Source organism: Cucurbita pepo, chromosome 3 (genome assembly GCF_057944985.1).
Source record: "Cucurbita pepo subsp. pepo isolate OVF chromosome 3, ASM5794498v1, whole genome shotgun sequence".
In the NCBI taxonomy this organism is placed as follows: Eukaryota; Viridiplantae; Streptophyta; class Magnoliopsida; order Cucurbitales; family Cucurbitaceae; genus Cucurbita; species Cucurbita pepo.
The window spans coordinates 3,496,543-3,516,062 of record NC_141800.1 but is presented as its reverse complement, the minus strand read 5'-3'; the positions used below and the strand labels follow the sequence as shown (position 1 = coordinate 3,516,062).

The 19,520-nt window shown below is 37.4% G+C and overlaps 4 protein-coding genes and 1 pseudogene across 6 annotated transcripts; 4 read left to right on the top strand and 1 right to left on the bottom strand.

Moving 5' to 3' along the window:
- Positions 1-593: 593 nt before the first annotated feature.
- On the bottom strand, positions 594-3,600 carry LOC111789755 (uncharacterized). The gene is made up of 9 exons (XM_087122556.1): positions 3,392-3,600; positions 2,930-2,955; positions 2,679-2,763; positions 2,349-2,558; positions 1,817-1,939; positions 1,683-1,740; positions 1,516-1,589; positions 971-1,059; positions 594-891 (listed from the first exon to the last, which is right to left on the bottom strand). The coding sequence occupies exons 1-9, from the start codon at positions 3,494-3,496 to the stop codon at positions 822-824; spliced, it is 840 nt and encodes a 279-aa protein (XP_086978682.1). The 5' UTR covers positions 3,497-3,600; the 3' UTR covers positions 594-821.
- Positions 3,601-4,576: 976 nt separating this feature from the next.
- On the top strand, positions 4,577-8,023 carry LOC111785784 (uncharacterized). Of its 2 annotated transcripts, none has more exons than XM_087121999.1 (2): positions 4,577-5,132; positions 5,203-5,551. In XM_087121999.1, the coding sequence occupies exon 1, from the start codon at positions 4,728-4,730 to the stop codon at positions 5,118-5,120; it is 393 nt and encodes a 130-aa protein (XP_086978125.1). In that variant the 5' UTR covers positions 4,577-4,727; the 3' UTR covers positions 5,121-5,132; positions 5,203-5,551. The 2 variants fall into 2 exon arrangements, with proteins under 2 accessions (XP_086978125.1, XP_086978124.1); XM_087121998.1 differs by lacking the exon at positions 5,203-5,551 and adding an exon at positions 7,610-8,023 and having other exon boundaries at positions 4,578-5,132.
- Positions 8,024-8,322: 299 nt separating this feature from the next.
- LOC111790003 (uncharacterized) lies at positions 8,323-12,848 on the top strand. 2 transcript variants are annotated; one of them, XM_023670758.2, is made up of 6 exons: positions 8,324-9,053; positions 9,731-9,767; positions 9,872-10,108; positions 10,192-10,239; positions 10,907-11,376; positions 12,512-12,848. In XM_023670758.2, the coding sequence occupies exons 1-6, from the start codon at positions 8,752-8,754 to the stop codon at positions 12,513-12,515; spliced, it is 1,098 nt and encodes a 365-aa protein (XP_023526526.1). In that variant the 5' UTR covers positions 8,324-8,751; the 3' UTR covers positions 12,516-12,848. The 2 variants fall into 2 exon arrangements, with proteins under 2 accessions (XP_086978914.1, XP_023526526.1); XM_087122788.1 differs by lacking the exon at positions 12,512-12,848 and having other exon boundaries at positions 8,323-9,053; positions 10,907-11,547.
- A 1,423-nt stretch (positions 12,849-14,271) lies between these two features.
- On the top strand, positions 14,272-15,373 carry LOC111791761 (uncharacterized). Its single transcript, XM_023673232.2, has one exon. It carries the CDS (start codon positions 14,439-14,441, stop codon positions 15,171-15,173), a length of 735 nt encoding a protein of 244 aa, XP_023529000.2. The 5' UTR covers positions 14,272-14,438; the 3' UTR covers positions 15,174-15,373.
- Positions 15,374-15,931: 558 nt separating this feature from the next.
- Positions 15,932-18,781, top strand: LOC111791462 (protein LOW PHOTOSYNTHETIC EFFICIENCY 1, chloroplastic pseudogene; annotated as a pseudogene).
- Positions 18,782-19,520: the final 739 nt, after the last annotated feature.

Below are 19,520 nucleotides of genomic sequence, written 5' to 3'. Positions count from 1 at the left end.
TATGTCAAAGTTATCTTGTCTCTCAATATGTCAATATTCTTTATTGAGTCACTCAATATGTCAATATTCTTTATTGAGTCAAGTAGTGTAACCGCTCAAGCCCATTGCTGGTAGATATTGTCATCTTTAGACTTTCCCTCGAGGTTTTAAAATGTGTGAGGGTTTTCCCTTCAAAGTTTTAAAAACACATATAATAGGGAGAAGTACCCTTATAGATCCTTCAAAGTTTTAAAAACACATATAATAGGGAGAAGTACCCTTATAGATCCTTATAAGAAATGTTTCGTATGACAAGTTCGTTCTCCAACTAAGGTAGGATTTCACAATCTATCCCTTGGAGGCCCAACGTCCTCGCTGGCACATTGCTCCTCGCTGGCACATTGCTCCTCGCTGGCACATTGCTCAGGCTCCGATACCATTTGTAACAACCCAAAGTCCACTGCTTGCACATATTGTCCTCTTTGAAGCTTTCCTCAAGGTTTTAAAATGTGTCTCTAAGGAGAGATTTTCATACCTTCATAAAGAATGTTTCGTTCTTCTCACCCACGAATATGGGACTCGAGTAGGGAAAATAATGGACTAACCATGAGTGCTCAAGTTAACCTTCATGAAATGGTTATATTTCTCAAACAAATGTTATGATACAAAAAATCTCATTCCCCTCTATAGGAGTTGAATCTGTCCGTGTTAAGAGTTCTACAGGTACAGATGATGAAAGAAAACTGATTCAAAGAACAAGCTTTGCCCTCTCATTCTCTTCCTCTCATAAGTGAGTTGTAAATAAATCAACATATTGTAATTGAAAGGGCAAGAGCTTCTATCTATGAAGGTTTTTTCTTTCCTCCACTTTTTGAGAGGCGTTTCAGCACCTGTGGTCGAGTTCTCATTCCCCTGTAAGACGAACACGATCGTCAAATCAAAGTTGAAGCTTTTGTGAACATACAAATGAAGGTGGGTGAAGGAAAGATACCTCTTATACAAGTAAATGAAGACATAGAAAAACAGCACAAAAATGACTGTCAAAACTGAAATAACAACGTAGAACACACTCGTCCTAACCTGCAAACAAACAGAAGAATGCATTTGACAAAATTAGAAGTGCAAAAAAAGGAATACATACATGCATTACACGTTCATCCCCTCGAAATTTTATTCGAACAGAAATGATGTATTCGTAAAATATCGTCTGAATTGTTTTCCTGTCGACTGTTTGAATATGAACGAACAGATGAACTTGATTTGAATAAATTGATGAGTGTGATGTGAAACACAAACTTAAGATGATTTGATCAAACAATTCCTACTTCACATTATATGCATTATAGTTCATTGCCAACACAAAGGCATGTTGATATTATGATATGATATCTCGAGGGTCAATCAAAATCAGAGAAAACAATGGCATATCTTGAAGATTGCTCGGCATACTTGGAACATGTACCATAAGAAATTGATTGAAAGGAGCTTAACATGTCTACATACATACACACACATATATACAATGAAACAACTTACTTGTCGACCTCTCGAGAAAGGTTTTGGCTTTCCGCTACATGTGTGTGCATCACAGAACTGACGTAAGAAGAATTCTACCATTTGAATTACACGAAAAGTGTTTCATTAGATAGATGATAGAAGTAGTGAAAGTTGTCAAATGAGTGAAGGGAGAATTCTGAAGCTACCGTGAAGATGGCTGGCCGAGGCACCATCATCGATAGGAAAACAACTGTCAGCAAGACCCTGCGATGAATTAACAATTGTGTGGTGAATGATGAGGAAATGATGAAGAAATCTGCAAGAAATCTTCTGATGTCACCTCACACATGTGTTTATTTCTTGCAGCAGCAGCAGGATTGCATTTACTTTTCTGTGATATTGTATCTATCACACGGTCACAGTGCAATGCACCACAAAAATCTGCCAAGCACTTGCTTCGACTCTGGAATAAACGAGCAAGATAATTGAAGCGCCATATCAGCTAAAACTGAAGCAAACAACGCTTTTTCTAATTTCTACGGGATATGCTCCTGAAGTACAAGAAAGACAGGACCATGCAAACTATCTAATATCTAGAAAGAAGCCTAAACATATTTTTTTATGTAAAACAAATGTGAAGGTGGGGATGTGAACCTTCGGTCTCACGGGAAGAAGCAAAACGCTGAGATATGTTCATGTTGGCAAGAAGCTTAAACATATAGTAACTTGAGCCTCATGTTATATCTACTTGTCCAAGATAATTGACTAGATGGCAATATAATCCACAGTGAACTAATGGAAGCCCACGATTTAATAGAAAAGTTCTACGATCATCGCTACTGTTGGAAGTTGAATCATGAACGGAAACTTACCACATTGAGTAAATCATAGTGTCTATTGGCAAAGTGCTGATCGAGATACTTTTCTTCGTAGAATTTCTTTTTACAATATCCACACTTCCAGTCATTAAAATCTAGATGGCTCTTGTGCTGTTCTTGATCTCTGAACATGTCATTATCGGGGTGAAGCCTACACTTAGTAGAAATCTTGTATCGCTTTTTATCCACGAATGGCATTAGATACTGCGTCGAGATAAAAACATTCGAATCTAGCTTAATAAAGTATCATATCATACATACCAAGCATGTCAACCAATCAACTATGAAATACAAAGAAACACCATTCGAGTGTTGAATGAATACCTCCTCAATTATTTTCCACGCAGCCCTACTCCTTTCTCTGGAGCAATGCACCTCATGAGCATTGTTCAAATCCTGCTTCGGAGTGCTGAACATCAATTCCAAAGCCCAACAAATTATCATCATCATAACGAAAGTGAGCCTAGCTTAATTAGCATGTGTTACCTTCCTCGAGGTCAAAGATTCAAATCCTCTACCTCATTTGTTGTACTAAGAAAAGGAACGTAGGTGATCATAAAGAAACAAAATATTACCTCTCGGTGGCTGAATCTTTAGAACCCTAGGGAAAAATAACAACAAAGAAGAAGTTCATACATAGAATGATGTTCATCCAGTGATTAATTGCAATTTACACAACAATTAAGAAATTGAATCAGACAATTCCAGTTGAACAAAACATAAGAAGAGATCGAAAATATAACGAACGGTTCAGAAAACTTCAAATACTTCGATTCCCAGATAAATTTATAGAAATCCATCAACAAATTTCCATTGGATTTCAATGCCGAAACATCGAAACATTCTATAGCAAATTATCAGGTTAAATCAAACGCTAGAGCATTTAAAATGAAATCACTAATGAACAGAATATTTCAATGATCGTTTTATACGAAATCAATCAACGACGTTACGCTTCAAAACGAATTAACAGGTCTCCATCTCACAAAATTTGAATCTAACAGAGACAGTTCCAATTCATAGACGAAAATAAGTACCTGATTCAATGATTGAAGAGGAAGAGTGGAAGAAACTCCGTGCGGCCGCGAATAAAGAAGAAGGGAGAGGACGAGAAGCGCAACCCATAAGGATCGCCTTCCCATTGTTGATGAAATTGAACCTCCACAAGCGGAATTGAAAGCAAGAGGAAACTCTAGAAAAACTACGAAGACGGTGAGGGCCACCTCATAATTTGGGGAAAATATGAGCAAATTTTATATACTTTTTATTCTCTTTGGATTAAAATGCTAAAAGTGTAAAAAATAAAATTTTAATTTATATTTTAGTCCCTAAGGTCTCATCGTCTCATTGCATGTAGCCAAAATTTCTCGAACTCGGGCGTTCGATCGACAACAATTACAGCACCGTTGCTCGTGGGTTCATTCATCACTGACCTAACGCACAACACAAGGTTTGAACGAGAAAAGATTGTTGAGGGAAATGATGAATACACACCCAGATGAAGCGTAGAGATCCATTTTAGCTATTTGATTTTTGTTTCGCACTTTGCCCTCCCGTGCACCCGCTTTAGGCCGGGGCGATTACAATGATGTCAGTGTGTTTTTAGCTCTGGAACCCTTGACTCGTAGAAAAAAGAAGAAGCTCCTAAATCAACTGCCCGAGAGTCCCTCTTCCATTTGACCTTTCTAGTAAAAGTCATAGCTTGTTGTTTCATCTGTTCTATTGAGAAAGTTTTCAGCTTTTTCAGTTTGTTCAGGGTTCCAACTTCAACGGTTGGCAACTAAACACGAGGGTCGCGCTCGTTGCAGGACTTAACCCAACACCTTATGACACAAGCTGACGAGAGTCATGCACCACTTGTGTCCGCGTTCCTGAAGGCACCCCTATCTTTCAAGAGGATTCACGGCATGTCAAGCCCTAATAAGGTTCTTCGCTTTGCATCGAATTAAACCACATGCTCCACTACTTGTGCAGGCCCTGGCAATTTATTTGAATTTCATTCTTGCGAAATTACATATAATATATATTTATATATAATTGAGTTTCACTTTCAATTTTGAGATTAATAAATATTTAAATGTAAAATATTAATTAAAAGTGAATTTTATTCTTTTATATATATATATATATATATTTTCAACAATAATTTTCGAATATAAAACATTAATGAATTTCTGATATTATTAATTTATTTGGTTCCAAAAAAAAAAAAAAAAAAAAAAAACAATTTCGCTCATCCCCGTACTTCACATTTGCTTAGGGTTTTGGGACGCTGATTGTTCCCCCCATTTTCTGCTGAGTTCATTTCTGTTTTCCATCTTCATCTCCTAAGCATTCTAAAAGATTCAGTCTCAGAAGCTTCGTTTCGATTCAATGGCGTCGATGCTTCAAAAGCTCGTCAGAAAATCGCCACCAACAAGACTAATTGCTGCTTTGGGTACCCAGACCTCACAAAATCCCTTAAAACCCTACATTCTTCACCAGCCGCTTGATTTTGACAAGAAACCAGATCGGCATTGCGATTCTAATTTGAACTCTGTTTCTACTTCGAATCCATCTCACTTTTCCCTGTTTTACCCTAGTTTTCCATTTGGGTTTTGCTTGCCGCAAATCTCCTCATCTGGGATGCTTCCGTTCGAGCCCGATTTTGTTGAACAAGATGATTCTAGGAAATTGTGGGCTGATAGCGTGAAGAAGAAGAGGAAACGGAAGATGAACAAGCATAAGTACAAGAAGCTTAGGAAGCGGCTCCGAAGACAGACTTAGTTGCTTTATTTGGTAAGACTATATATATTTTTATAGTCTTGTAGAATGGGCTAAAAGAATTTCCTTTGTTATTGTTCTCTAGAGGCAAATTCTTGGAGACTCTTGTTTCAAGCTCAAAGCAAGCTTTTTACAGAACAGATTTGCCTTTCATTTTCTGGAATAAGTTTGGAAGTGTTCTGTTAACCAAACGATTCATATGAGTAAAATAGTGATGATACATTGTTTGTAGGGTTATATTGCAGATTTTGTTTTCTGTTTGCTTCTGTTCTAAAATTGGTATTGATGTAAGATGAAGGGTTGCTATCTAGCTTATTCCCCATTGAATCTCTGTAATGCCTAATTTTTTTTGGTTATACCATTAAACACTGTGGTCTTGAATTATCAAGCTGCTCTTTTGCTGGTAATCAAATGGTGGTAATATATTCTTTTTCTGTACGTTATCATCTATTAATTTATGAGCCTACAGATGGCTTCTTCTTGTGTATGTTTATAAGTTTGCTCACTCAGAAAATTCAAAGAAATAGAATTCTTTTGATCTGGCTTTATACTCTTTGATTGGCGGTTTGGAGAGGGATGGTGCTGGAATATTGATATATCCTTGAGAATTTTATTTTTATTTTGACAAGGACAGCATTGTTGAAACTTTAGGTCATGCAAATCTTTCACTGAAAACTGATATATCTTCTGATGTTGGACTTCTCTTTTTGGACTAGTACCTTTAGTCTCTTGTCCTACTTCTGCCTCAGCGCGAACCACCCTCCCCCGAACGAAAGAAAAGAGGATTGCATTTGGAGCTTCGTATTTTAACTGTAGTTCCTTTTTCATTGGGATCTTGGAAGTGATTACATAGGCATAGCTAATACAAACGGATATACCCTAATTGGTTTGCACTGTCATGAGTTAGTATGTATGCAAGGTGTAACAGTTTGTTCTATTTGTTCTTTGATAGGTAAATATGACTTTAGTTTATTCTTCTAGCAGCCTTCTTCGTCCTGCACTCTGATTGGCATTCATATTGAGTTGTCTTCAATTTAACTTGTCTAGAATCATATTTCTCATAAGAAAAAAAAAAAAAAAAAGTCTAGAATTTAGATATTGAAATTTTGCAGTAGTTCAAAATTTTCCCGGTGGATACTTACCACTTAGACTCGAAAAGTTGATGGATGAAACACACTAGACAACCCTCTAATACAAAACGTTGCTTCACAGGCTGGAAAAGGATGTGATAATGTAGGAAGATGCACTTCCAGTGTAGCTTGTTAATCGAGGTAGCATACATATACCACAATGACCTGATATGAACTTTGAAATTGAGTTATAAGCTTGAGAATTCGGTTAATCATTGCTTCACTGGTTAGGTAAAAGCCGTGATGATATAGGAAGTGGCACATCCCTTGTAAACTGATACTTATTAGTTGAGATTAGCATAAGTGGACTTCAATGTGATTAACCATGTACGTTAATTTTGAAATCGAGGCAAAAACTCTGGAATGCTTAAGAATTCAATGCTTGGAACCAATTATTGGTGTTGGGAGTGTATTGATGTAATAATTGACAGGAGGTGACAACAATTACCAATTATGCTTTGTTTTTCTATCTGCTTCTGTGACATATATATGAAAGGTTTCTTTTCCAGAATGTATTGTCATTCTTGCTTGATGTAATTGAAGAGGGCTTGTCCCAATCACTAAGCTGTGAAGTAGACCATATACTTGCCACCTCCTTCTTTTCATGCTATACCACTTGACAACTTCCTTGTCTTCTCATACATGTTAGGCTAGAAAATTGTTTGGTTTGAACTAAACTAATATAGCTGCTAAACCCGATCATCGACGAACTCGATGTATTTTGTAAACCCAAGCAAAGAAATCTGTGAGGCAAAGTCCAGATTCTCTGCCATTGATAGGGGACATGTCTCATCATCCCATCACTACAACAAAAAAGGAGAGGTAGAATCACAGAGACCCACAACTTCTTTTCTTTACATAAAACATGGACCCCCACTTCCTTTTTTTCTGCCTGTAGCTTCATTTCTACTTCCTAGTGATTTTTCCTTTATATTTAGTTGTTATTTAGTCATTTTCAAACACAAGAGGTTGATGCTTGCTTTATGATCTTGATTTGAAGCTTTTCTCCTTAATTTTGGGCCCATGTAGTGTGGCTGATATCATGATTCATGACATGTTTGGATTGATCTTTTTTCTTCTTGAAATTACTTTTTGTGGGGTCTGGAACATAAACCTGTTTGAATTTCCGGAAATCAATGTTTGTGATTAGTTTTGACTAAATTTCCATCTACTACATGCATATATCATATCATATCATGATCGTCGAAGCCTTTTTATGGCGTGATTTGAGTTTTTGATAAATTTAGCTGGTAAACGTTCTTTATCTATGATTTGGATAGAGGAAATAATCATTCCCTTCCCATATGCCTATTGTGAATTGCTTTCTTCACTTTAATTGAGAATGATTTTTACCCTTTGCAGCAATTGATCAGGATGGAGCTGATGGGACCTCAGAGGTCAGGAAGAATTCTTTTTCCACCCCTTCATCGACGAATCGTTATGTTCGTGTATTTGCCTAATCGAACAATTCTTAACCATTTGAATTTGTTAAGCTTGAAATGGAAAGACATGTTTTTGTAACGATTTCCCTTGGAGAGGAGAATAATTGTAGTGAAAATTTTGTATCAATGTTAAAAATAAATTATAGGGAATACACCAAAAAAAGGAGGGAAAAAAGAGAATTAGAAGAGAAAATGGGAAATGCTCTTCATTCAAGCAGTGTTTATGAATGTTGTATCCCACTTGATCCTTCAATGCTTAATTTCTAGAAGTGTTTATGAATTCTTTTCATTAGCTACTAATATTGATTCATTTATAAAGTATAGTAGCGTAATATATTCGGAGTTTAAATCACTACTTCAATCTGGCTTTATAAACAAGTTAGATTTCAACTTAGCTATCCTCAAATTGTCTATAAAGAAGGATTAAAATCCTCGATTATATGTCGGATATATTTGTTAATCGGGAGTGTTCAATATAACATCACTGGATGATCAAATTTTTTGATATCATTAAAAATAGTTCTCTGTAAATTCCAATATGGCTGGCTCTGTTCTCTCTCTCTCTATTTATTGATTTTACAGTATATTTTAGTATATTGAATGATTAATTTGATTTTGAATTAAATAATGAGTACCAGATGAAAGAGGAAGAACATGAGAGCCATGATATGGTTGGAGCCAAATGGCAATGCCCATTTCTTGACCAAATTAAGCATCAGCAGAGAGCTCTGCGTCCTCCATTATTCCCTTTCACTCAGAGTACAGAATTCTGACTCTTCAAATAATTCAACCTCCACACCATTCTCTGAGCTCTGGTCCACCATTCCACCCCCCCTCCTCCTCGCTCTAAACCATGGGAGTGAAGCCTTGATTCTTTCAAGAATGTAGTTACTGGATGAACATCCTCTGTACTTTTTTTCCACTGTCTCTAAAAGAATCGAATCGTCTGGAAAAAGGAAAACAAAGGGTTGTTGACCAAAGGAGTGCTGGAAATTCGATTTGATCAGTCGTTTTTTCAGTGTAGAATCTGAACATTTTTCTGGGTTTTGAGCCGGCGGCGATATGGGCGGCGTTACCTCATCCATGGCGGCCAAGTTCGCCTTCTTCCCGCCGAACCCACCTTCGTACAAGCTCATCACCGATGATCTTACTGGCCTTTTGCTTCTCAGCCCTTTCCCTCATCGCGAAAATGTTGAAGTTCTGAAACTGCCCACTCGCCGGAGCACTGATATCGTTGCAATCTACGTCCGGCATCCGATGGCAACTTCGACTCTACTTTATTCTCATGGCAACGCCGCCGATCTGGGCCAAATGTATGAGCTCTTCATCGAGCTTAGCATTCACCTGCGTGTTAATCTAATGGGGTACTTTCTTTTCCCCATTTCTTAAACATTTGGATTCATACTTCTTTCTTTCTGTTCTCTCTGTTTTGATATCTGGTTCTCTCTGTTTAAGCCCTGTGATCTTCTCAATTGATGCTCTTGATTGCTAGCATTTTGATTAACTTAAGAGATGTAGTTGGAGGGTGTAATTCTCATAGAACTTTTTGTTGTTGCTTGGTTTCCTTGTAGAATTTGATTCACTTCTTTAGCATCAACTTGTGGAGCTTAAGTTCTGTTTCAACTTTTTGTGAGTTATATTTTGGTAGATCTTCCATATTTGTGGGCATCATCTTCCCTATGTTCGTTTCAGTTTATGAACATATCATCCTTATAAATCGAAGTTCCAGAGCTATATCTTTGGCCAATTTAGATTCTGAGAATTATGGTATGCATCTTAATCAATAAAATCTTAAGCAGGCCATAGCAATGACACCCTTTACGTCGAGGAATTTGTTAATTCATAGGTTATTTCAAGCACGGGTAGGAAATGATGTGACTCCCATGCTCATCTCTTGATTTTCTGACTTTTAAAGCTCATGAAGCTCATGTTCTTGTTCGATGGAAGTTCTCGATCTTGTCGTGTCTACGCAATCTAACATTATCCTGAAACAATAAGAAGCAACTGTTCCTGATACCACTGCCTCTTTTACTCCTTGCAGGTACGATTATTCGGGTTACGGTCAATCATCAGGAAAGGTGTGTTGGATTTTTCCTTCTGATGAAAGAACAACACTGTATTCTATATCAATGCAATGATAGGATCTTTCAAGTCTCATTTGTGACCTGTTATTGTGTTGCAGCCATCTGAGCAAAATACATATGCAGATATTGAGGCTGCATATAAGTGTCTTGAAGAAAGCTATGGAACCAAGCAGGAAGACATCATCCTATATGGTCAATCTGTTGGGAGTGGTCCGACTTTGGATCTTGCAGCCCGACTTCCTCGACTAAGAGCTACCGTTTTGCACAGTCCAATACTTTCTGGCCTACGAGTCATGTATCCTGTGAAACGCTCTTACTGGTTCGATATCTATAAGGTAAGATTGTGTTTTTGATTTATTGGTTTTCATATCCATGCCATGTGTAGTAAATGGACTTTGTTCTTTCGGTCTATGTGCAGAATATCGACAAAGTTTCGCAGGTTAATTGCCCTATTCTCATCATTCATGTAAGGATGGTCTTCAACCTATTTCCTCTTCATGGTTTTGTACATTGTTATTTAACATATGGGTTATGGATATGATTATGCATCAATGCGACACAGCTTTGAATGTGTCGAGTATTTTGGTTCTTTCTATCTTCCTTAGTGTCATTAGGAGTTCGGTAATGTTGTCTGTAACAGCCCAAGCCCAAGCCCACCGCTAGCAGACATTGTCCTCTATGAGTTTTCCCTTGAGGGAAGATGCGACACAGTTTTGAATGTGTCAAGTATTTTGGTTTTTTCTGTCTTCCTTAGTGTCATTAGGAGTTCGGTGATATTGTCTATAACAGCCCAAGCCCACTGCTAGCAGATATTGTCCTCTTTGAGCTTTCCCTTCCGGGCTTCCCCTCAAGGTTTTAAAATGCGTCTACTAGGGAGAGGTTTCTACACCCTTATAAAGAATGTTTTGTTTCCCTCTCCAACCGATGTGAGATCTCACATTGTCAGTTTGCTCTACTGCTATGAGTAGAAGAAGAGGAAGTATCATCTTGTCGGTTTTGGTTCGGTTTTTAGAATTGTATGCCTTGAAAACATCAACAAAATTAACCGAGTCTATCAACCAGCATTTTTTACACTTAGTTTGAAAGTATCCTGGAAATTATCAAGATTAAGGGATTTTTACATCATTTTGCAGGGAACTTCAGATGATGTGGTTGATTGCTCTCATGGCAAGCAACTTTGGGAACTTTGTAAAGAAAAATATGAACCATTGTGGCTAAAAGGAGGAAACCACTGTAATCTGGAGCTCTATCCTGAGTATATCAGACATCTAAAGAAGTTTGTATTAACAGTTGAGAAACCGCCTTCTCAACGATACAGTACTAGAATGAGTACAGACCAATATGAGCAGCCACGAAAGAGCACCGAGTTTTTCGAGATTCCAAGGAAGAGCACGGATAGGAGAGAAAAACCGAGGCGGAGCATGGATCAACCAGAGAAGCTGAAGAATCACTCTGATAAGTTAGACAAGTTTAGACTCTCCTTTAACCATGGGGAAAGATCTCGCAGGAGCGTTGATTGTCATGAAAAGTCACGGAAAAGCATCGATCACCAGCTGGAAAGAGCAAGAAAAAGCGTCGATCGGCTCGATAGAATACGAACCGGGTAATTCTTACTATAGATAGATTGAAAGATTCAAGGAATTGGGTGTGCATTTGCTGGGAAAAGGTTCATTTAGTTTTGATTTCTCATAACTTATTCTCTGCTGGGTGCTGCTGTGTAGTTTGGCTGGTCACAGCCTATAATATATAAACTTGATGCATCAGCTTTCCACAACTTTGTTTGAGCTTTGTTCCCAATATATAAACGTAACCAAAAGGAAGCCCTTTCATTTACCATTGTCATAGGCTAGGAAGACCCGACAGGCTCGATGAGTGTTCGAGTTGGAGGAAGCTCCAACCATGATCAATGCCTTAGATTCGGCCCTTTCATTTACCATTGTCATAGGCTAGGAAGACCCGACAGGCTCGATGAGTGTTCGAGTTGGAGGAAGCTCCAACCATGATCAATGCCTTAGATTCGGCCCTTTCATTTACCACTGCCATAGGCTAGGAAGACCCAACAGGCTCAACCAGTGTTCGAGTTGGAGGAAGCTCCAACCATAATCAATGCCTTAGATTCGGCCCTTTCATTTACCATTGTCATAGGCTAGGAAGACCCGACAGGCTCGATGAGTGTTCGAGTCGGAGGAAGCTCCAACCATGATCAATGCCTTGGATTCGGCCCTTTCATTTACCACTGTCATAGGCTAGGAAGACCCAACAGGCTCAACCAGTGTTCGAGTTGGAGGAAGCTCCAACCATAATCAATGCCTTAGATTCGGCCCTTTCATTTACCATTGTCATAGGCTAGGAAGACCCGACAGGCTCGATGAGTGTTCGAGTCGGAGGAAGCTCCAACCATGATCAATGCCTTAGATTCGGCCCTTCCATTTACCACTGTCATAGGCTAGGAAGACCCAACAGACTCAACGAGTGTTCGAGTCGGAGGAAGCTCCAACCATGATCAAAGCCTTAGATTCGGCCCTTAGGATTTCCAATACCTTCCCTTGACATGGAGCTAAAAGAACTAACCATAGACGACCAAAGGTGTCGGTAACGAATGAAAGAGCTACTACTAACACCAACCAACATGAAAGAGGCTATATTGACAACACACGAGTCAAAGAAACAAAGTACCATGTATCGTGTCAGTTCTTTCGATATCAAATAAGAGTACTCATTATCTTGTATGATTGTAGGTGACAAAGACAAGAATCCAAGATGTAGGGATGATTATTACAGAGAAGCCATAGTCAAAGGTTGATGATGAGAACGACAACGACGACGAACGATTGTTTATGTAATCCGAAAAGGTGTTGGGAGCTAAAGACAGGGTGGCTTTTGGAAGATGGGAAGAACAAGAAAAAAAGCAGCATGCGCAGCTCAGCATGATATGAAGAAGGCTCTGCATTGGCAGCAAATGGGAGGTGGGGATTTGACTTTCCGTCTTTTTCAAACTTTTCTTCTGCACAAATCTGTGTGATGTCTGGTCTCCTAACACAACATTTTGAAATGCTTTCAAAGTTTGTCCCTTTTTGGCTGTCTGTTTGACCTTCTACTTCTTCCCCACCATTTGCTCAATCGTCCTCTCCGGTTTGTTTCAACGAGAGCTCTATATATCTCTGAACTTCTAACTTCGTAGCCGAAGATAAATACCTTATTCAAACTCCAATCTCGTAAAAATTTAAATTTAAAATTAATTTAAAGGATATATATATATATCCTTTGAAGACACGTATTACACAAATATCTATATTTTAAGAAATTTACATTTTTGTCCTTGGCCTAGCCGATCAAAACCCAATATAGATGTGATTTTATAAATTTTTCCCGCAATAATGTAATGGTCCCGTTTTTAATCACAAAAAATGTGAGGTAATAAAGAAAAAATAATTAATTAAAAAGTTTAATAAATTAATTTTATATCATTAAAAAGTAATATAAAAAGAATCAATTTAATTTAAAATGTTGAAATAAATCTTTCATATATAAAATTTAAAAGATAAAAAACATATACTTAATTTGAACTAGCGTTTAAATTAATATTTAATATATTAAATTTGAAAAGGAAAAATATGTATGGTGAGTCATATCTTATTATATTATAATGTAGCTCCTTAATTATTCTTTTAAATTAAAAATATTCTATACATAATTTTTTTAAAAGTTTATTATATAATCAATTTCATCGGCCATTTTTATTTCTTTTGATTATTTAATTATATGAATGACCAAATTTAAAAAATAGTCATTAGTAAATATTTTTTAGAAAATTATATTGTAATTAAATTTAAGGAAAAAAAATACATGTCCATTTGAATTTCAAAATAAAAATAAAATTGTCATCAAATATTAATCTTCTTAAATAATAAATTTATAAAAAAAAATTAAATATTTCATAATTTAATTATAACAATTACAAAGTAGATTATATTAATAATATTATTAAAATAAGACACTTAAATTTTTCTATATATTATAACGTACTATTCAAGATTACACTAATAATCTTAATTTTTTTTAATTAATAATTAATTACAAGATTTTATGACATAAATTATAACATGAATCCTCTCATGTTCATGCAAGGTCATTTTTGTATAGTGTATCGAAACTCGTTCCTATATTTCAACCTCTGACTCAAGATATGAGGCGTGATATCGTCCTTAGAAACATATTTTCAAAGAAAGACACCCAAGACATTCGTCTTGCAACGATAATCCACACCGACACAAATTGACATTATTGTTAGAAACAACAATAATTTAACCTTAAAAAACCTGTTTTTTTTTTTTTAACCAAATAATTTACCTTAATCATTAAAAACATAAAATAATAAAAATAATAATAATGAAATAAAATAAAATCTTACCCACAAGTCTATTTTGTTTTTTCTTTTAATAGATATTTGGTAAAAGTCCTTATTAAACTATGTCAAACTCTAATTTTATATCTTTCAAATCCCACCATTCATTTTACCTCTCTTCTTTCTCTCTCCTCTTTTTTTACCTTCTATATAAATCTCTCACTCTCCATTTTCATCTTCATCCTTCCCTTTTCTCTACCTCAGAGAAAATTGAAAATTACTGCCATAGAAAATTACTGTCCTCTCCAAGTAATTTTACTATGGCTTCTCAGTCTTTTGTTCTTGTTTTTGCTCTGATCTTCGTCGCCGCCGTCGCCGGAGCTTTTGCCGAGGCACCCACCGCCTCCCCATCGGAATCCCCCGCGCCGAAATCCGCGCCTTCTGACTCCGAAGAGTCTTCTCCATCTTCCTCTCCGGCTTCCTCTCCAGCGGATACTCCGGCCGAAACTCCGGCAGATACTCCGGCAGATACTCCGGCGGATACTCCGGCAGATACTCCGGCAGATACACCGGCAGATACACCGGCAGATACACCGGCAGATACTCCGGCAGATACTCCGGCGGAGACACCGTCGGACGCTCCGGCGGCCTCATCTGAGTCGTCGCCATCCCCGTCAGCCTCTGCTCCGACTTCGCCCTCCGAGGCTCCGGCGAGCGACTCCCCCGACAGCTCCCCGGATTCCTCCCCTTCCGTTTCTCCTTCTCCGGCCACCGACTCCCCAGCTGCGTCTCCCGCCGACTCCGGCTCCCCCGCTGCCTCGCCTGATTCCGATTCGTCTTCTCCCCCCTCTCCCACCCCCGACGCCGCCGATAGCCCCGTTGCTGATGGCCCTTCGGAGGCTGATGGCCCTTCGGAGGCTGATGGCCCCATCTCTGATTCTCCGGCTGATTCGCCCGACGGTGATGCCGACAGCGGCACTTCTGCTCTGAAACTCACCTCCGCCGCCGTCTGTGGTGCCGTCGCCGTCGCCGTCGCCGGACTCTTTGCATTCTGAAGCTAGCTTAACGAAATAAGCATTTAATTCTTTTTCATTCATATAATTGACAATAAAAAAATGAAGAATGTGTAACTAATTATCGGGAAGAAAAAAAAATTAAATTATAATTAAAAATGATAATTGTGGTCGTTGTAGTATTTTCATTTTTTTTTTATACAAAACTCATTTTTTAACAGAAATACATATTACGTTACTCATTTATTATTCCATCATAATTATCTATTTAAATAATATTTTTTTTATTTAAATTTTTTTGTTATTGTTAAACAATATACCTTTTCTTTTCTTTTTTTCCTTTTTTTTAATATTTAATATATATATAGATATATATTACTTCGTAAGTAAATAAATAAATAATTTTTTAATATTGAAGCCTCCTAAAAAAAATTACTATTTAAACGTGGGTAATTTTGTAAGTAGGTCAGGTAATTTTAAATTTTTTTTAAAAAAATTTAAGAGTATTATTGAAATTTTAGACGTTGAATATATATATATATATATTTTATATATAACGGTATTTTTATTAATTTGTTAAAATATATATATATATATTTTTTAAAAATAATTTTTAAAGTTTATAGTTATTTTTGAAACCATCTATAAGTATTTTTTTTAGTTTAAAGAATATTATTGATTTTTTTTATAAAAAAAAATAGTGTATTATTGATTTTTTTTTTTGGAATAAAGTTTAAAATATTTTTATTGATTTTAACTTGAAAACAATAGAATTCACCTTAAATGAGATGGCTGTGAATTTGGAAATTTAACCCTCACTTCCAATCGAGTGACGGCGAGAAGACGAACAAAATCCATATTATCCAAAAACCCATTCAACAAATCCGCACTCGTATCAATTTTTCTCTTCAATCCTCTCATTGCCAGTTCAAAAAATGGAGTACATCCATTGACGGTCATCTCTTAAGGTAATTCTGTTCTTCATTTCTCTTTTCAACTTTGGATTGTAATGGGAAATCATCCATAAGACTCTGAAATTCATTGGCGTTCAAATTCTGGGTTTATCTTTTTTTTTTTTTTTTTTTTTTTTTTTTTTTATCGTTGATCTCTATAGACAATGCATGTTCATAGTAATTGGTGTCCGATTAGTAACTCCGGCGTTGAATTAGGTTCTTATTCTGTAGTTCATCGGTCATGGAAAAGAATAAATCGTGTTGCGTTTTCTGATAGTTGTTATGGAAATGGGAATTTCTCTTTGATTTCCTTTAATTTGAGTGTTCTGAGAAGTGGATTTTGTTGCGAGACTTCGAGATTTGAATGTATCCGTGAGTTCCGTCATGGCTGTTCTAAGCTTAGAGTTGCTCCATTAATGAAGCCGAAGAGGAATTCCCTTGGGGCTTGGTTTTTATTTGCTTGGACTGTTGAACAACCAACGATTGATGATGAAATTTCTAGGGTTGAATCAAATTCTAGAGATGATTTTCGTGAGAGTAGTTTAGATTGGGATGTATATGATCCTGGCAATGTTAATAGTGAAAATAGCCATGGAAGAGGAAATTTTAAAGACGAGGAAGGAATGGAGGGAGAGGGAGATGTTAAGGTCGATGTTCGTGCTCTAGCACGTCGGTTGCAGCTTGCTCAAACGGCGGATGGTGTTGAGGAGCTTCTCAAGGATGTCGGCGTATTGCCTCTTCAAGTGTTCTCATCCATTATTAGAGGTTTTGGGAGGAACAGAAGGTTGGAATGTGCAGTGGCTCTTGTTGAATGGCTTAAGAAAAAGAAGATTGAAACTAATGGTCGTATTGCGCCGAACTTGTTCATATACAACAGTCTTCTCGGTGCAGTTAAGCAATCCGGAGAGTTTTCGAAAATGGAAGATGTCTTGACTGATATGGCACAGGAAGGAATCGTTTCAAATGTTGTTACGTACAATACGATTATGTCCATTTACTTGGAACAAGGACTAGCTATAAAAGCTCTTGGCATTTTCGAAGAGATGCCGAGGAAAGGCCTAACTCCGTGTCCTGTGTCCTACTCTACAGCGTTACAAGCATACCGAAGGATGAATGATGGGAATGGCGCTTTAAAGTTTATGATTGAGTTGAGAGAAAGATATCGTAATGGTGAGTTAGTGAAAGATGATGATGTAGATTGGGCTGATAAGATCTTGAAGCTCGAAAAGTTTACAAGACGTGTTTGCTACCAAGTAATGAGGATTTGGCTTGCGAAGGACGACCCCGCAAACACTAAGGTGTTGCAACTTCTAATGGAAATGGATAAAGCGGGATTGTCGCTTGATCGTGTTGAAGAAGAACGACTTATTTGGGCTTGTACGTGTGCCGAACACCATAATGTAGCAAAAGAATTGTACTACAGGATAAGAGAAAAGCAATGTAGTATAAGCTTATCTGTTTGTAATCATGTGATTTGGTTGATGGGGAAAGCTAGGAAATGGTGGGCAGCATTGGAGATTTATGAAGATTTGTTGGAGAAAGGACCAAAACCAAATAATTTGTCAAATGAACTAATTGTTTCTCACTTCAATGTTCTTCTCACAGCTGCGAAGAAACGAGGAATTTGGAGATGGGGCGTTAGGTTACTCGACAAAATGGAAGAGAAAGGTCTTAAACCCGGAATTCGGGAATGGAATGCCGTTCTTGTTGCCTGTTCCAGAGCTGCAGAAACGTCGGCAGCTATAGATATCTTTAGGAGAATGGTCGAAAAAGGTGAAAAACCGACTGTTCTTTCATATGGGGCATTATTAAGCGCTCTCGAAAAGGGAAAGCTCTACGACGAAGCACGTAGCGTCTGGGATCATATGATTAAAGTTGGGGTGGAGCCGAACATCTATGCCTATACAACCATGACTTCGATTTTCACTGGCCAAGGAAAGTTTAATATGGTTGAAGTCACTCTCAATGATATGGTTACATCAGGCATTGAGCCAACAGTCGTTACATACAACGCGATAATTACGGGATGTGTCCGTAACGGGATGAGCAGTGTAGCTTACGAGTGGTTTCACCGCATGAAAGCTCGAAATATCTCTCCGGATGAGGTAAGTTACGAGTTGCTCGTTGAGGCCCTTGCAAAGGAAGGTAAACCAAGGCTGGCTTATGAGTTATACCTGAGTGCTAAGGATGAGGGTCTCAATCTTTCTTCTAAGATATATGATGCAGTAATTCAATCCTCTCAAGTTCATGGAGCCTCCATTGATATAAGATTATTAGGGCTGAGGCCACTCGACAAGAACAAGAGTTCATAGATTCCGATAACTACTATTAGAGAATGTTCGTAAAGCTGTGGATGTTCTTAGGGAAAGCCAAACGATTCGAATCAATGAACTCTTATAGTCATTACTCTGATCTCTTGATTCGTGGAGAAATTATTTTGAGCGACCTAGAAGCCACAGGCTTCTGTTGATCTGCCCCGAGCGTATATGGAGCTCAAAAACGCAATCGAAAGCGACGTGGGAAGTCAAACTTTTTTTAGTTGTATAGAGAGCTACATTTTCAATGAATGTATATGAGAACTTGAAGCTTTTTCCTTTTTATTTATAAAATGTTATAAAGTTGAAAGGTCTCTTGATCTGATCCCTTTGAAAATGGCATAGGCCTTTTAATAAATGAGTTGTGTATTTGACTGTGTAATCCCTTTTGAGCAGCCTTGTTTGAACATTGATTCTTCCATTAGAAGTATTTCCCAGAAAGTTTAAGCAATCATTGCCCATAATGGGAGACGAGCGAGTTGGTTCGGCTCGATTTTAAGCTAAAATTGATATTCTTGCTTTGGCTCGATTTTAAGTTAAAACAGATGTTCTTGGTTCGGCTCGGTTTTAAGTTAAAACTGACATTCTTGCTTTTTGGCTCAAGTTTAAGCTATAACTAATGTTCTTGTTTTGGTTCGGTTTTAAGCTAAGATGTTATTGGCTTGGCTTGATTTTAAGCTGCCACTAATGTTCTTGTTTTGACTCGGTTTTAAGCTAAAACTGATGTTTTTGGTTCAGCTTGGTTTTAAGCGAGCTAGAGTGATGTTCTTGGTTCGGCCCGATTTTAAGCTACCATTAGTGTTCTTGTTTTTGGCTCAATTTTAAGCTAAAACTGATGTTCTTGGTTCGACTCGGTTTAAAGCTACCACTAATGTTCTTGTTTTAGCTTGGTTTTAAGCTAAAACTAAATATCATGGTTCAACTCAATTTTAAGCTAAAATTGATGTTCTTGGTTTGACTCGGTTTTAAGCTACCACTAATGTTCTTGGTTCGACTCGTTTTCAAACTACCACTGATGTTCTTGGTTCGGCTCGATTTTAAGCTACCACTGATGTTCTTGGTTTGGCTCGATTTTAAGCTAAAACTGATGTTCTTGGTTCGGCTCGATTTTAAGCTAAAAC

Coding starts and splice junctions, on each gene's coding strand:
- LOC111789755 (XM_087122556.1), bottom strand. CDS start 3,496: ATGGGAAGGCGATCCTTATGGGTTGCGCTTCTCGTCCTCTCCCTTCTT. Junction 2,956..3,391: donor CTCTTCAATCATTGAATCAG/GTACTTATTTTC, acceptor ATTTTTCCCTAG/GGTTCTAAAGATTCAGCCAC. Junction 892..970: donor TTCATTTACTTGTATAAGAG/GTATCTTTCCTT, acceptor TTCGTCTTACAG/GGGAATGAGAACTCGACCAC.
- LOC111785784 (XM_087121998.1), top strand. CDS start 4,728: ATGGCGTCGATGCTTCAAAAGCTCGTCAGAAAATCGCCACCAACAAGA.
- LOC111790003 (XM_023670758.2), top strand. CDS start 8,752: ATGGGCGGCGTTACCTCATCCATGGCGGCCAAGTTCGCCTTCTTCCCG. Junction 9,054..9,730: donor CTGCGTGTTAATCTAATGGG/GTACTTTCTTTT, acceptor TACTCCTTGCAG/GTACGATTATTCGGGTTACG. Junction 9,768..9,871: donor ACGGTCAATCATCAGGAAAG/GTGTGTTGGATT, acceptor ATTGTGTTGCAG/CCATCTGAGCAAAATACATA.
- LOC111791761 (XM_023673232.2), top strand. CDS start 14,439: ATGGCTTCTCAGTCTTTTGTTCTTGTTTTTGCTCTGATCTTCGTCGCC.